The sequence below is a fragment of the Pygocentrus nattereri genome, chromosome 27 (genome assembly GCF_015220715.1).
Source record: "Pygocentrus nattereri isolate fPygNat1 chromosome 27, fPygNat1.pri, whole genome shotgun sequence".
Classification (NCBI taxonomy): domain Eukaryota; kingdom Metazoa; phylum Chordata; class Actinopteri; order Characiformes; family Serrasalmidae; genus Pygocentrus; species Pygocentrus nattereri.
In genome coordinates, this window is record NC_051237.1 from 5,534,244 (window position 1) to 5,546,878 (window position 12,635).

A 12,635-nucleotide genomic window follows, 5' to 3' on the forward strand; every position below is an offset into this window, starting at 1 on the left:
GGGTTATTTTCAGTTTTCAAGGTCAAGAATAAATTTGTCATCCCAACAGTACAAGTGCATGTACAAAGTTTTTCTGGGGCCTTGGTGCAACACTCACACATGGCCTGTGTTTACAGGGACACATGGTGGAAGCAAACAGGCCATAAAGACAGTGACATGTTAATTCCTCCAATCAGTTGGCTGATAATATTGAACTGAATGTCGACAATCCAATGGGCTGATTATTATTATTATTATTATTATTATTTAAAAGAGTCTGACTGTCAAATAAACAGCAATCTATCAATATAGCAATGTGATTCATTTAGTTACCCTTCTTGCTGAGGTACCATGTTTACTGAGCTGTGGTATATAGGCGGGGTTAGGAATAGTGCAGACCATTGATTGGTCAAATATCAGTATTGAGAATTATTTCTCTGGCTGACCAACAACAGAACTTTGAAGCTTTTTTATGTTTCACTGTTGGCATAGTTACCACTTTTTGCCTTTGTTTAACTGTGTAACTGGATTAAACCTGCTGTGTCTGCCTTGACCACAGTGAAAGTGCTGGAGTGAGTGGGTTTAGGGAGTGCGGCTAGACTATAAAGGTTATCATTACATGGCATTTTAATAATGAACAGTCAGCCACGTCCCCTTCAGCTCACTGGCATTTACAACATGCTCAGACTTCTCCAAAGTCCTTGCGTCTTTTTAAGAGTGTGACATTATACATCCCACACACCCCAGCCTTGTATACCCTGTCACATTCAAACTTGTCTCTCTCACTCTCTCACTCTTTCACTCTATGGGTTCAGTTATGGTGGCAGTAGGAAGTGGCATGCCATTTAACCACTCATATCAGCAGCTTACACTCCACCTTAGATAACATTTGCAGTGGTTGGCTTTGTAAGGCCTCTAGCTGGGCTTTGAAGCAAACATGTTTCCATGACGGCCAGATTTGAGTGGTGTGGCTCTAGATTACATGTACTGTAGGTTTTTGTTCATGTTTTTGTTCATGCATGTGCAACCCTCTACAAATGGTGTTACAAATGTTAAATGTTAGTGTGTTACATTTTGCTTTAATGCTAATCAAGGTAGATCAAGGTAATTTCTACATCTGTATCGGGATCGGCAGCTACTAACATGAAAAATATCATATGTTGACATTAGCCCCCAATTCCCACATCGGTGCATCCTTGTTTGTAATTTTGAATCCAACACAAATATGCACTATAGTCCTGTGCTCCAACACCCCCAGTGAAGACCATTTAGTGGTCATAGTTTTTCTTTGGTGAAATGTCTGTCCAGTTGTAGATGTGGGTTTAACTGCTAACGTTTACAGAATCTGGGCCGCAGCTACCACACCCATGGTTCATGCACTGGATATCTCCAGGTCAGAGAAATGGGACCACACATCTCTTTCTCATACACTGTTAGAAATAAAGGTTCTGTGCAGGTATATTTTTTGTTCTTCAAGGTACAAACAATGTAAATGTGTCCTCAAAGGTACACCAGTAGTTTTAGAGTCTTACTGTGAACCTTAAATACGTTTTTATTTTTTTCTGTAGTGGAAAAGTATATATTTGTTCATTTTTATGACCTAATATTTTAAAACAAGGTAAGTGGGTACTGCCCCATTGACAGTTTTGTGCCTTTATTTTCTGACCGTGTCCAAAGATCACATATAGACATTTGGCATACTCATGCTAGATGTTCTATTTCATGCTGAAGTGTTATATATGGATATGTTCATTTTGCATGTGTGCTCTAAAGCAGTGGTTCTCAAACTGGGTCCTCAGGGTCCCCCAGATGGTCCACATTTTTGCTGTATTTGAACAGCATTGGGATAGAGCTGAAATATGGATTGTCTGTGGGTACCTTGAGGAGAGCCACTGCTGTAGAGTGACTGGATTGGGATGTGTTGTTGCTGGTTTGTGGTAACTGCGCACATTGTTTCGAAGCTCAAATGCTTAGTTTTAGTAATGTGAGGACATGTGAATGTGACAGCTGTCCCATGCTTTGTTATTTAGCATTGAAAATGATTTAGTGTGGGTAATTCCAAGCCTTTAGATTAATTGTTTAATGTTTTTTTTTTTATTCTGCTTGTGTCCTACAATTTATTACAGAAAAGGGGAAGGTGTTAAGCTTGTGTTGACCCCTGAAGAAGGTGACCAGAGGGTCCTCCAAAAATATGGTCAAAATACGATGAAATTACACGGAAACAGCATTTTCTCACATTTGATGTGTGTGATTACCAGCATTTCAGCATGTTGGCTTGTGTCAAGTCTATATGTCATAATTTATTTCACCTTGTAATCTCTTCAGGACACACAAAAGCCTAAGGAAGTATTTGTGGTCTGCTCTTAATGAGGTGCCTATAGATGTTACAGTTATCTTTTTAGGGATACATGATAATATTGGAATCATATTTGTATCAGATAAAGCAGATAAATGTTTTAAAAAAAATATTGGCATTGTTTAGATGTTTAGATTTGACCAACATTTCAATCTGATATTTAATGAGGCCTTTATTACTACAGCCTAAACAAGCTTGTATTGGCTGGTATGAGTTAGTTGCAGTTGGTAGTTAAAAAAGAAACCAAGAGGCAGAAGACCGATGCTTTAACCACGTTATGAGTGCTGTTAATGCATAGGTTGTCCATGGCTGTACCATTTAAGGTGGAACTGGAACATTTGAGCTGAAACTGACAAATAGGAAGACAGCTTCAGCTTCATGCCTAAATGAAGCAATGGTAAAGATATCTGCAACTCGTGTCTGTAGTTACCGTTGGGGCTTTTGAAAATAATAAAGGGGATTGTAACATGACTTCATAGCCAAACTAAGTTATATAGCTTCTCTTTAAAACGTGTTTTGAATTGTATGCTGTAACAGCACTATTTTGTTAGAGCACAGAGTGCCCTGATATTCTGTGAGATGTTTTTCACGTCTCAAATAGAATTTCTGGTATAGTTATGAGTAACACAATGTTTAAATTCTCCCACATGTAATCAGGATAATCGTTAAATGATCTGTTAAGACTGTTAAGACATGTTTATTTGTGTTCATACAGCGTGAAATACTAAAGTTGCAATTTTTTAAAACTGCATTATGTTATGTTATCTTGGTGAGGACTCTTGAAGAACTACAGGCCTTTGAGTGAAGATAAAAAAAGAATATCACCTGATATATCAGCTGAAATCGGTATCGGTCTTAAAATCCTATATCGGTCAAGTTCTATTTATTTCGTTCAGAAGAGTGGAATGTTTAGACTAAGATTACACTAAGTTCCTATGCTAAAATTTCAACATTTTATTAGTTTTAATGTGTTGCCATACAAAAATGACTGTATTTTTTAGATGCATTTGGTTCCAATTTCAATATTTTGTAACTTATCAAATCGGCAGATGTACATCAAAACGATTGGATATCAGCATTGGCCCAGAATTCTCATACAATTGCATCTCTAGTCATTTTGTTTACTATTAGATCTTATTTCCTCAGTGTATGTTTTTTCAGATATATTTGAATGCATTTCTATACTCATTTCAAGAGTTAGAGCTGTAAGACCCAATAATCTCCACTGTCACATGACTATGCTGGCCAGTGAAGTTAAAGGCCATTAAAAACCTGAAATTCATTTTTGGCCACTTTCAGACTGTTGTGTTTTTGACCACACAGCAGAATGTCTGAATATGCCCAGAAGGGAATGCTTAATGCTCTGCAATGTCACGTTGCCCAATTAACTGGTATGTGACTTTTTCTGTCCTAAATATAACGTATCCAGCTGCATTGGCAATGGCTTGCACTCATGTTCGGCAGAGCTGAGTACAGCTGAGTGAGTGTTCATAAGACCTATTGTGTCTTGTATTTGGGTAATGTTAACTGTTTGATTCTCTCTGCTGTTGCTGTGAACACTGTATGTGTTTTTACTCGAATAAGCACAATATGGTCTTGCACCGTTCAAAACAAAACTTCTTAGTGTTGGCTATGAACTTGGAGAGTTCCAGTTCAGCTCTCATTTTTGCTGTTAGTGCCAGGGGACCCATCATAATCACAGAACTCTGCTGTACTGTACAGTCTGGTGTGATAATATAGCAAAAATGTAATATCACAACACGTAAACATGGCTAATTATGCTCTCTTTTAAATAAAACATATAGTTGGTCAGTGTTCAATAAGTGTTGCTGATGTCTACTTATAAAATAAGTGATACTTTTTTTGATCCCACAACCAGGAAAATTCCACCTCCGCATTTAACCCATCCGTGAAGTGACACACCACATACACACTAGTGAACACACACACTAGGGGGCAGTGAGCACACACTTGCCCAGAGCGGTGGGCAGCCCTATCCACGGCGCCCGGGGAGCAGTTGGGGGTTAGGTGTCTTGCTCAAGGACACCTCAGTCATGGACTGTCGGCCCTGGGGATCAAACCGGCAACCTTCCGGTCACAGGGCCAGCTCCCTAACCTCCAGCCCACGACTGCCCCAATATAGGATATTGTGATGTAATTTATTACAATAACAAAAATGCCATATGTTCATACCTAGTCTGGTGCATCAGATTTCTCAGACATGCAGTAAAATCAAAGCCTCATTAAAAGTACCTTCACCACTGATATTTTGTTTATTATGCTTTTAGGTCAGTGCTGGCCTTTCTGCATCTGAGATACAGGATGCAGAATCTGCATGAACTTTCTGATCTGCATATAATTAAACAGCTTTGGCAGAAATAACCAAAACCTCCATTCAGACCTGTGTAACCTGTGTCGGGCTTCTAGTTTCACTGATGTCCAAGGCTTGTGCAATTGCATAAAGAGAATCTTTTCAGGGCAGAAATGAAACCTGAGTGCTTACTGTGTTATGTCTACCCTACAGATTTAGTTCTGCTCATAGATCATATCACGGCTGTTTTGAAACTTCTTTTTTGTTGGTCAGCAGGTCAGTAGTGACAGCCAAAGATTACAGCCTACCATCACTATCCCTGATCAGTACTGCAGCCAACAGATTCTACTGCTGAAAACTAAAGCAGAACAGTGTGCTTGCAAGAGCTGTCACTATTAACTAAATTAATAACGGACTATTGGATAATAACACTAAAAAAATTAAGTCTTTCATAGATTACAAAATACATAACCCAGCCATCCCTCCATTTTCCAAGCCGCTTCTCCGTCAGGGTCGTGGAAATACATAACGTATAACGTATATAAAAAATTATGGCAAAAATCCATGTAAATTATTATGTCTCTTGCATTCTGTTTCCTACTGTTTTTAGATGGCTTATATAACTGAAAATCTAATTTCCCTCCCGGAACTTTATGTAATATGGAAACCTTGTTAAAGTTTGAAAACATACCGTTCTCTTTCCAGTGCATAAGGGCCATTTATGTCAGTTAAGCCGCAAGAACAGGCCACTTTGAAATCACTGTTGTTTTGATGTTGCACAACCCAAAGTATTTGCATATATCTTCCTATTTAGTCTACAGCAGATTTCCCCATGTATTCATTGAATTTATAAGAAATGGACTGGCCTGTTTTTTGAATGAAGCACAATACAGGACAGCCAGTCAGTGCAGATTCCATATCAGTCTTAAAGCCACAATAACAGAAACAGCCTATTTAATTTCAAGAGATAAAAAGACATTTCAAAAAAAGCCATGTTGTAGTGAATAACTCATGTTATGTATGTACACCCAAGCAAACATTTTAAGCAGACTTCAAGGGCATGATATATGGTCTCTTTAAAATATGGATCATCATACAAAATAAATGGCAGCTATTACTGCAGATTTATTAAGAAGATACATTTAAGTCAGTTATTTTTTTTTAAATTGTGTTTTAAATCCACTTCCACTTCACCCATTTGAAATGGCATGGTGAGACAGTGGTGAGGTCACCACATTGTGCTAGCCAGTGTGGAGATAAGAGATGAAACACAAAGAGCAGCCTTAGAGGCCCAGAGCTAAAGAACCCTCCTACCTAGCACAGCCTGTAGTAGAGCCAGGCAGTGGACAACAGAGCCTCAGAGCTGAATGGAGTTGGAGGCGATGGGCTCTGCACAGACACCATAATGGCAAAGTTGTTTTACTCCACATGCTCTGTATTGTGTTCTGTTGCTATGGGGAACATCGTTTATGCAAGCATCAGGGTTTAGACTGCTGTTAACGCACTGTGGGCCGAGTTCAACGCTCCTCACAGATACGCACCACAGCAGTCACTGAGTTCCTGTTACCGACGTTTGGGTGGGGTGGGGGCAGGGCGCATGCATGTAGAGCTTTTGCGAGCTCATGCTGAGAAGAAGTTAATCTACATGTTTATAAATTGAAATAGGGAACTTCTCTAAACCTCCTACCCAGTTCCAGCCAGCAGATGATAGCTTCCTGTTTTTTTACTCTTGCTTCTTGTCAAGGTCTCTTCCTTTGTTTTTTTTTTTTTTTGTTCGCTGCCACTCACACTTTTGACTTTCTCACCAAGGTTTAGTTTCCAACCATGAAGTAAAGTAAATTGTACTGAGCTGAATGGAGGGATGTAATGATGATGATTAAGAAGGAAGAACCTGGAACAGAAAAGACTGATACTTGCTGTCCTGTAAACTCTGAAAATTTTTGCTCTTGTATCTTGGTGTGTGTATATGTGTGGTGTTGTGGGGTGGAGTGCATGCTAGGTTATTCAGACTGTTAAATTCATGCTTCTTATGTGACCTGATGGATGGACAGAAGGTATATGTCACAGCACACAAATCTCTGAGTAGTTGTCTGCCGATACGGATATGATTCCAGTATCCCCATGCATTCACATAGGTGAACACTTGACATCATTTTGCATTGTTTTTATTTTGTTTTTATTTTATTTTATTTGTTTGTTTGTTTTTATGTTTGTTAAAAAAACTTTTGTTTGTAAAAAAAAATTTCTTTCTACAGATCTGTTTTCTGTCTGGTTTTGTAAGGTTTATATATGTAAAGTTTTGTTTGCAGTAAGGGAAAGCAAGCAATGTCACAATTGTAGTACAGTATCTCATTATTGCCACACAGAATGCCAGTACACAGGAAAAAAATAACATGAATTCATTGACTTTATTATTGCAAATATAAATATCACAGATAATGAATGTTCATGGGCGATTTTGATTTCTTTACAGCCCAATACTATCAAGTTATATGAATGTCTTGATTCCTTAAATCTCATCTGGAAGAGTTTTAATGAGGTGATCATCCCCTGCATTGGGACCCTCTCACATCCTCAACAAGCCTCATGCTCATGATAAAAATTTAGTGAATCCCTCTCACCATCGGCAAAGAACACTCTGTCTGCTCATCTCTTCTTTCTTTTTCCCTTGCCCTGTCTTCAGAGGGGGCTTTGACCCCTGTGCCAGGCCACTGTAGTCTGAATGCTGATGAGCGTGGTGCCCAGAAAACGGGATGACGTATTCCTCCTTAGCTGTGTTTTCAGGGCTGATTCTGAGATGAGATGGGCAGGTCTCAGTGGAGAGAGTGGCACCTCCATTCAGTGGCTATCCAAGCATGCACTGGGGGCCTAACTGCTGCTTTGTCCTCTTGAGATGCATGAGCAGTTGGAAAGTGGGACATTAATCGTGCTGCAAGAAGCAACAGATTCCTTAGCAAAGTTTCTCAGTTGGTTTTAAAAGAATACTGTGTGGTGTGGGATGATCATGCATCAAGGAATTGTAGTATAGCATCAGTAATCCCTGAATACAATAAATAATGATAATGAGTTAATTGATTCTCTAGCACAGTTCTTTGCTTGGTAGACTGTTCGTTATGTAACAGCATGTGGTCTTGGATGTATGTTTGTACAGAATAATATATGTCTTGTGCAAAACAAATGAGGTGGAAAAAATGTGTAGTCTAAAATTTGTTTATCTGAAGGGTAGCCTTCAGTCTGGGGGTCTGTCTAATGAACACTGACCTTCTAGTCCAGTCCATTGAGCAGACTTTCAGTATCTGTAGAATAATAGCAAATGTTTTTGTTTCCCATAATGGGAATAATGGGTAACATTTTTTTTTTTTTGTCTTAATACACCATAATTATTTGGAAATGGCCTGAGATTTCCTTAATTGTCCCAGTGTCTTGAAAATGTAGTTTCTCACAACTGATATTCACAAATAGTACAATAGATACAAAAGATACTATTTTAAGCTACTGTTTTAGGACAGAGCTTTGTATTTATAGCTTTGTATTTATTTCAGGAGTTCTTATTTGAAAAGCAATGCCCTGATTAGTCAAAATGTCAAATCCAAAATGGTCTTCACTGAAGTCTTATCTATAAATAGCCCATTTTATGTCAGAAGAGAGACTTGTGTCTTCCTTTTGCAAAACAAGATCCTGTCTTTCTGATAGAACCGTGTTGCTTTTGTGTTGCTATTTCTGAACAGTGATATATCCATTGCACTGTTCTCCGTCTGGAGACCCAGGCCTGCGTTTATGGTTGCACTCAGCTTGTTCTCCAGTGCTCAACACTGACTGAACTCAACACAACTGCAAGGAACCTCCTCTCCACAGCAACATACCCAACAGGAAGGGACAGAAACTAAATGCCAGTTTGATGGAATTACCATTTTTCAATTACCCCAGTTGTAGATAAACAGCCAAGACATACTAGAGTAAAGAGACTGATGTTGCTAACAAACCCTAGAAGTCAGGAAACAACCAAATGTTTTCTGTAAATCCACCCCTAAAACTTCTCTCAACCTGCTCAAACCATATCCAGGTGCCCATTAAGGTCAGATGTGGTTTAAGGCACAGTATTACTTTCTGTGAACTGTTAAAATGAACAAAAAGTTTTTTTTTCGCATGTTGTGTAAACATTTTGACAGAGGTTTAATTTGTGATTCCTGTAGTTTCACTCCATAAATAGCTCTTAATCTTAAATTTCTATAAATTGAGTTCACATGTTTCAGCCACGGCCATTGCTAATGATTGTAGAATATCAATTTCACAGCTGTGCAAACTCTGTAGACCAAAACTGACACGGGTCATATTGAAGAGCTCAGTCAGTTGTCAATTCATGAAATTTCTGCCATGCTAGATCTGCCCTGGTAAATTGTAAGTGTTATTGTGAAATGGAAGCAACAACAGCTTGCAAAGTGTCAGCTTCATGAAATGGGTTTCCATGGCTGGGCCACTGCACACAAGCCTAAGATCACTATACATGATAAGTGTTAGCTGAGTGATGTAAAGGATGCCACCACTAGACTCTAGAGCAGCAGTGGAAACATCTTCTCTAGAGTGCTTCATTATCTGACAGTCTGATGAACTATTTTTTTGTGGATGACAAGCAATCGCTACTTTGTGGAATGCATGATTCTAGCAGTAAAGTTTAGTAGAGGAGGGATAGTGGTCTGGGGCTATTTTTCAGGGTTTTTCGCTCAGCCCCTTAATGTGTTAAGAAATGCGTAATGTTAATGCTACAGTATATAAAGTCAGTTTATACAATTATATGCTTCAGTCTTTGTGGCAAAAGATTGGGAAAGGCCCTTTCCTGTTCCATCATGACTATGGATTTCGCTTTGTGCACAGGGTACAAAGACATGGTTCAGAGAGTTTGTGGAGGAAACTGTTTGAGAGAGTTTTGTAGATGTATTCATGGAAACGATTGGAATGACCATTGACATCTGCTGCTTGTTAGCAACGTTAGCCTTGTAGCTCCAGTACTAAACTAAAGAATCAAAATTTGAACACCAAGCATGTCTTGGCTAATCAGCTGCATCTAAAATGACTAAAATTTTGTACATTTTGATTTTTTGTGGAAAAATTCCTTTAAGGGTCTAACGCCAAACGTTACCTTACATCATATGCATATATGGACATTTAAAATCTTTAACCTTGCAGCGGTTAAGTGTAATTGTGATTCTTTAGAAAACAATTCAGTGCATCATAAAATATGAAATTTGTACACAATTCACTTTATGGAATTTAAAGATTTATGGAATTATTTTAAAACATGCCCGAAATTCACAGATGTAAGGAAAACGGAGAATAACAATACGCAGAACTTTTTCAATTAATTCCAGCAGTCTAAAATCTGTGTAGTGGCGTCTCCACCTTCAGATCATTGCATAACATTATTACACCCTGATGCCTAGTGATAATGACTGTACTCTCATAACCCATCTCTTCTTTCATGCTGTGTATCTTTGTGTAATAGATGTACATCTTTTCTACAGAAACGGCAATAATGAGAACCCCACGTTTGAATGGTTTGTGCTCAGAGACTAGCGTGCATGTCCACAGTAATACTCATAAACAGCGTAACCCATATTTGACTGTGGCCTATATCTGAGGCTGGTTTGTAGGGCTGATAGCTGCTGGCCATGCTGATGCAGTGTCAGAGCGAGTGAGTGTGTCTCGTACTCCCTCTCGCATCGCTGAACTTTGCAGCCTTGTTGCCCCCCAGTCAGGAGCTTGCTACCGCTGTCATCATCCTGCTGCGCTGTGATGCAATGGATGAGGTAACAGCCTACAACCAGAGCAGCCATCGCAACCAATTTGTTGTCTGAAGGTGATTTAAATTCACCTTTCGTTGTGTTGCTGAATTTAATTGAAATGTTAAAGGAGTATAGTCTGCAAACTGGTTCCTTTTCCCTGCATTTTCTCCGCCACTTTAGCTGAAGTGGGCTCAGGTGGCATTAAGCCTTTTCTAGGAACCTTTCAATGCGCACCGTATGGGGCCCTCTTTCTCCGCGCTGCTATTTTCCGCCTGCATTTGCACAGGGGATTAAATGACTCATCTCTTGCTTTTCACTGCGTTTAAATGGGATTTTGGCCTGTGTTCATTGACAGCCAAAGTTGGCCAGATTCCAGAGTCTTAATAATGACCTATAATATATTTGAAATCTTCCATCTAATTATCAAATTACATTTATTCTTGTCAGAGGCATTCCACTGTGGTTTAGTATTGACATTATAATTTAAGGTAACTCACTGTTATACGCTACTTTTACCTGTAGAGGCCTTCCTCTTATCCGTCAACTTTTCTGCCTCCCTACAGGAGTGTCTTCCCGCTTCCCAGAGATCATGGCGGCAGGCACCCACTCTCCTGGAGGGCCCAATGGAATCATCCGCAGCCAGTCGTTCGCAGGCTTCAGTACCTTGCAGGAGAGACGCTCACGGTAAGGACAACCTGCCTGTCACAAGCGCCATCAACTTCACAGATACAACATAGTCCCCACAAGCCAGTCGAATTCAGTTAACCTGTCTGTACTCGGCCCTTTTAAAACCAGTGTTATGAAGTTAGGCAAGGTTTATAGACCCATAGCAGAATCCCATTCAACCTGATGAGAAATTTTAATATGCAGCACAGTTTTTGTGCAATAATGCTGCATTCATTTAGAATGCTATTTATGCTATTCATTCACAAATGTTATTTTTTTCTTATTATTCTTTGCACAAAGATTTGCAGTGTTACTTCTCCTACAGTTTTGAGCTAGAATCATGAAACTCTACAAGATCATAGAGGCTATATCTGAATAGGTTGCATATGCTTCTTTAACTGATTTGACGTTTTGTGTCTATATGGAGTTCAAACACAATTCACTACATAGAAGCGAATGGAAGATTGCTTAACATCCATTATATAATGCTTATTCCACTACCTGCTTTGTAGCCAATGTTTTGGACACTCCTCTTATATCAGTAAGCATACCAGTAGGCTAGTAACAACTATTCTAGAAGCCACCTGGGATGACATAGCAACCACCTAACAGTACCTGTGCAACCTCTTAGAATAACATAGCAATGGCCTAGCAACATCTTAGTGACTACCGTGGAAAATGTAGCAATGGCCAAGCAACGCTGTAACAAGAAACTGAAATACCATAGCAGCTACTGGGAATTATTATTTAAACCCAATGAAGTTATCAAAAAAATCAACTCCAATTTTTAAAGTTCTATTAGTTGGCTTTGTTAAGCCAACTTATATTTTGTTTACAATCTCTCCCTTTCTAGTTTAGCCTGCAGTATTATTTTTGAATACTAACGTTGACATGATGGCAAACATATCATGTTTTCCATCTTGACTAGTTTTGAAGCTAAATAGTCCAGCTCAGTAGTGTAGCAAACCGGAGATTTAATTTAATGTAGTTAATGTAAACTAGAGGTCTGCACAGGCATGAAGCTCAACCTGTGCATGTGACTCTGCAAGCTTGCCCAACTCGACCTGTCTGATACTAAATATGAAGCCTGAAACCAACCCAAATCTGGTTGCACATGCTAACAAGGCTGTATTATAGCAGAGATGGTTTTAAGGCAGTTTGCTTTGTCACTAAATGCTTGTGTTGATCAGCAGAATAATTATTTTCAGTATATTTTTATGGAATTACTGATTATTGTACATGACAGAGAACAACATCCAACATCCTCTGATCAACTTTTAGCCCTGCTGTACTAAAATTCCTCTCTCTACTGCTGATACTGCAGAAGTGCATAACACACCTCAGGCAACTTAACCAGCAAGAAGAAAGGTTGCTAGACTTTTAAAGGGGAAGGTATTTGGGAACTATGAATGCTTTATTTATAAAAAAAATACATCTATTACAGTATATGTTAGAGCCGACGTTCAGTGAAAGCTATAAAATGCTTTCCAAACTGCAGATCTATTTTTTTTTTTTTTTTAACCTTTCAGGGTGTCGGGAGATT

The 12,635-nt window shown here is 39.0% G+C and overlaps 1 protein-coding gene across 4 annotated transcripts in view; it reads left to right on the top strand.

Moving 5' to 3' along the window:
* Positions 1-12,635, top strand: part of ripor2 (RHO family interacting cell polarization regulator 2) — an 87,502-nt gene that overhangs the window by 47,144 nt on the left and 27,723 nt on the right. For all 4 annotated transcript variants that reach the window (XM_037535378.1, XM_037535377.1, XM_017693881.2 and 1 more), the window contains exon 2: positions 10,990-11,110. In XM_037535378.1, coding sequence (XP_037391275.1) covers positions 10,990-11,110 — 121 coding nt within the window. The remainder of the gene's footprint in view (positions 1-10,989; positions 11,111-12,635) is intronic.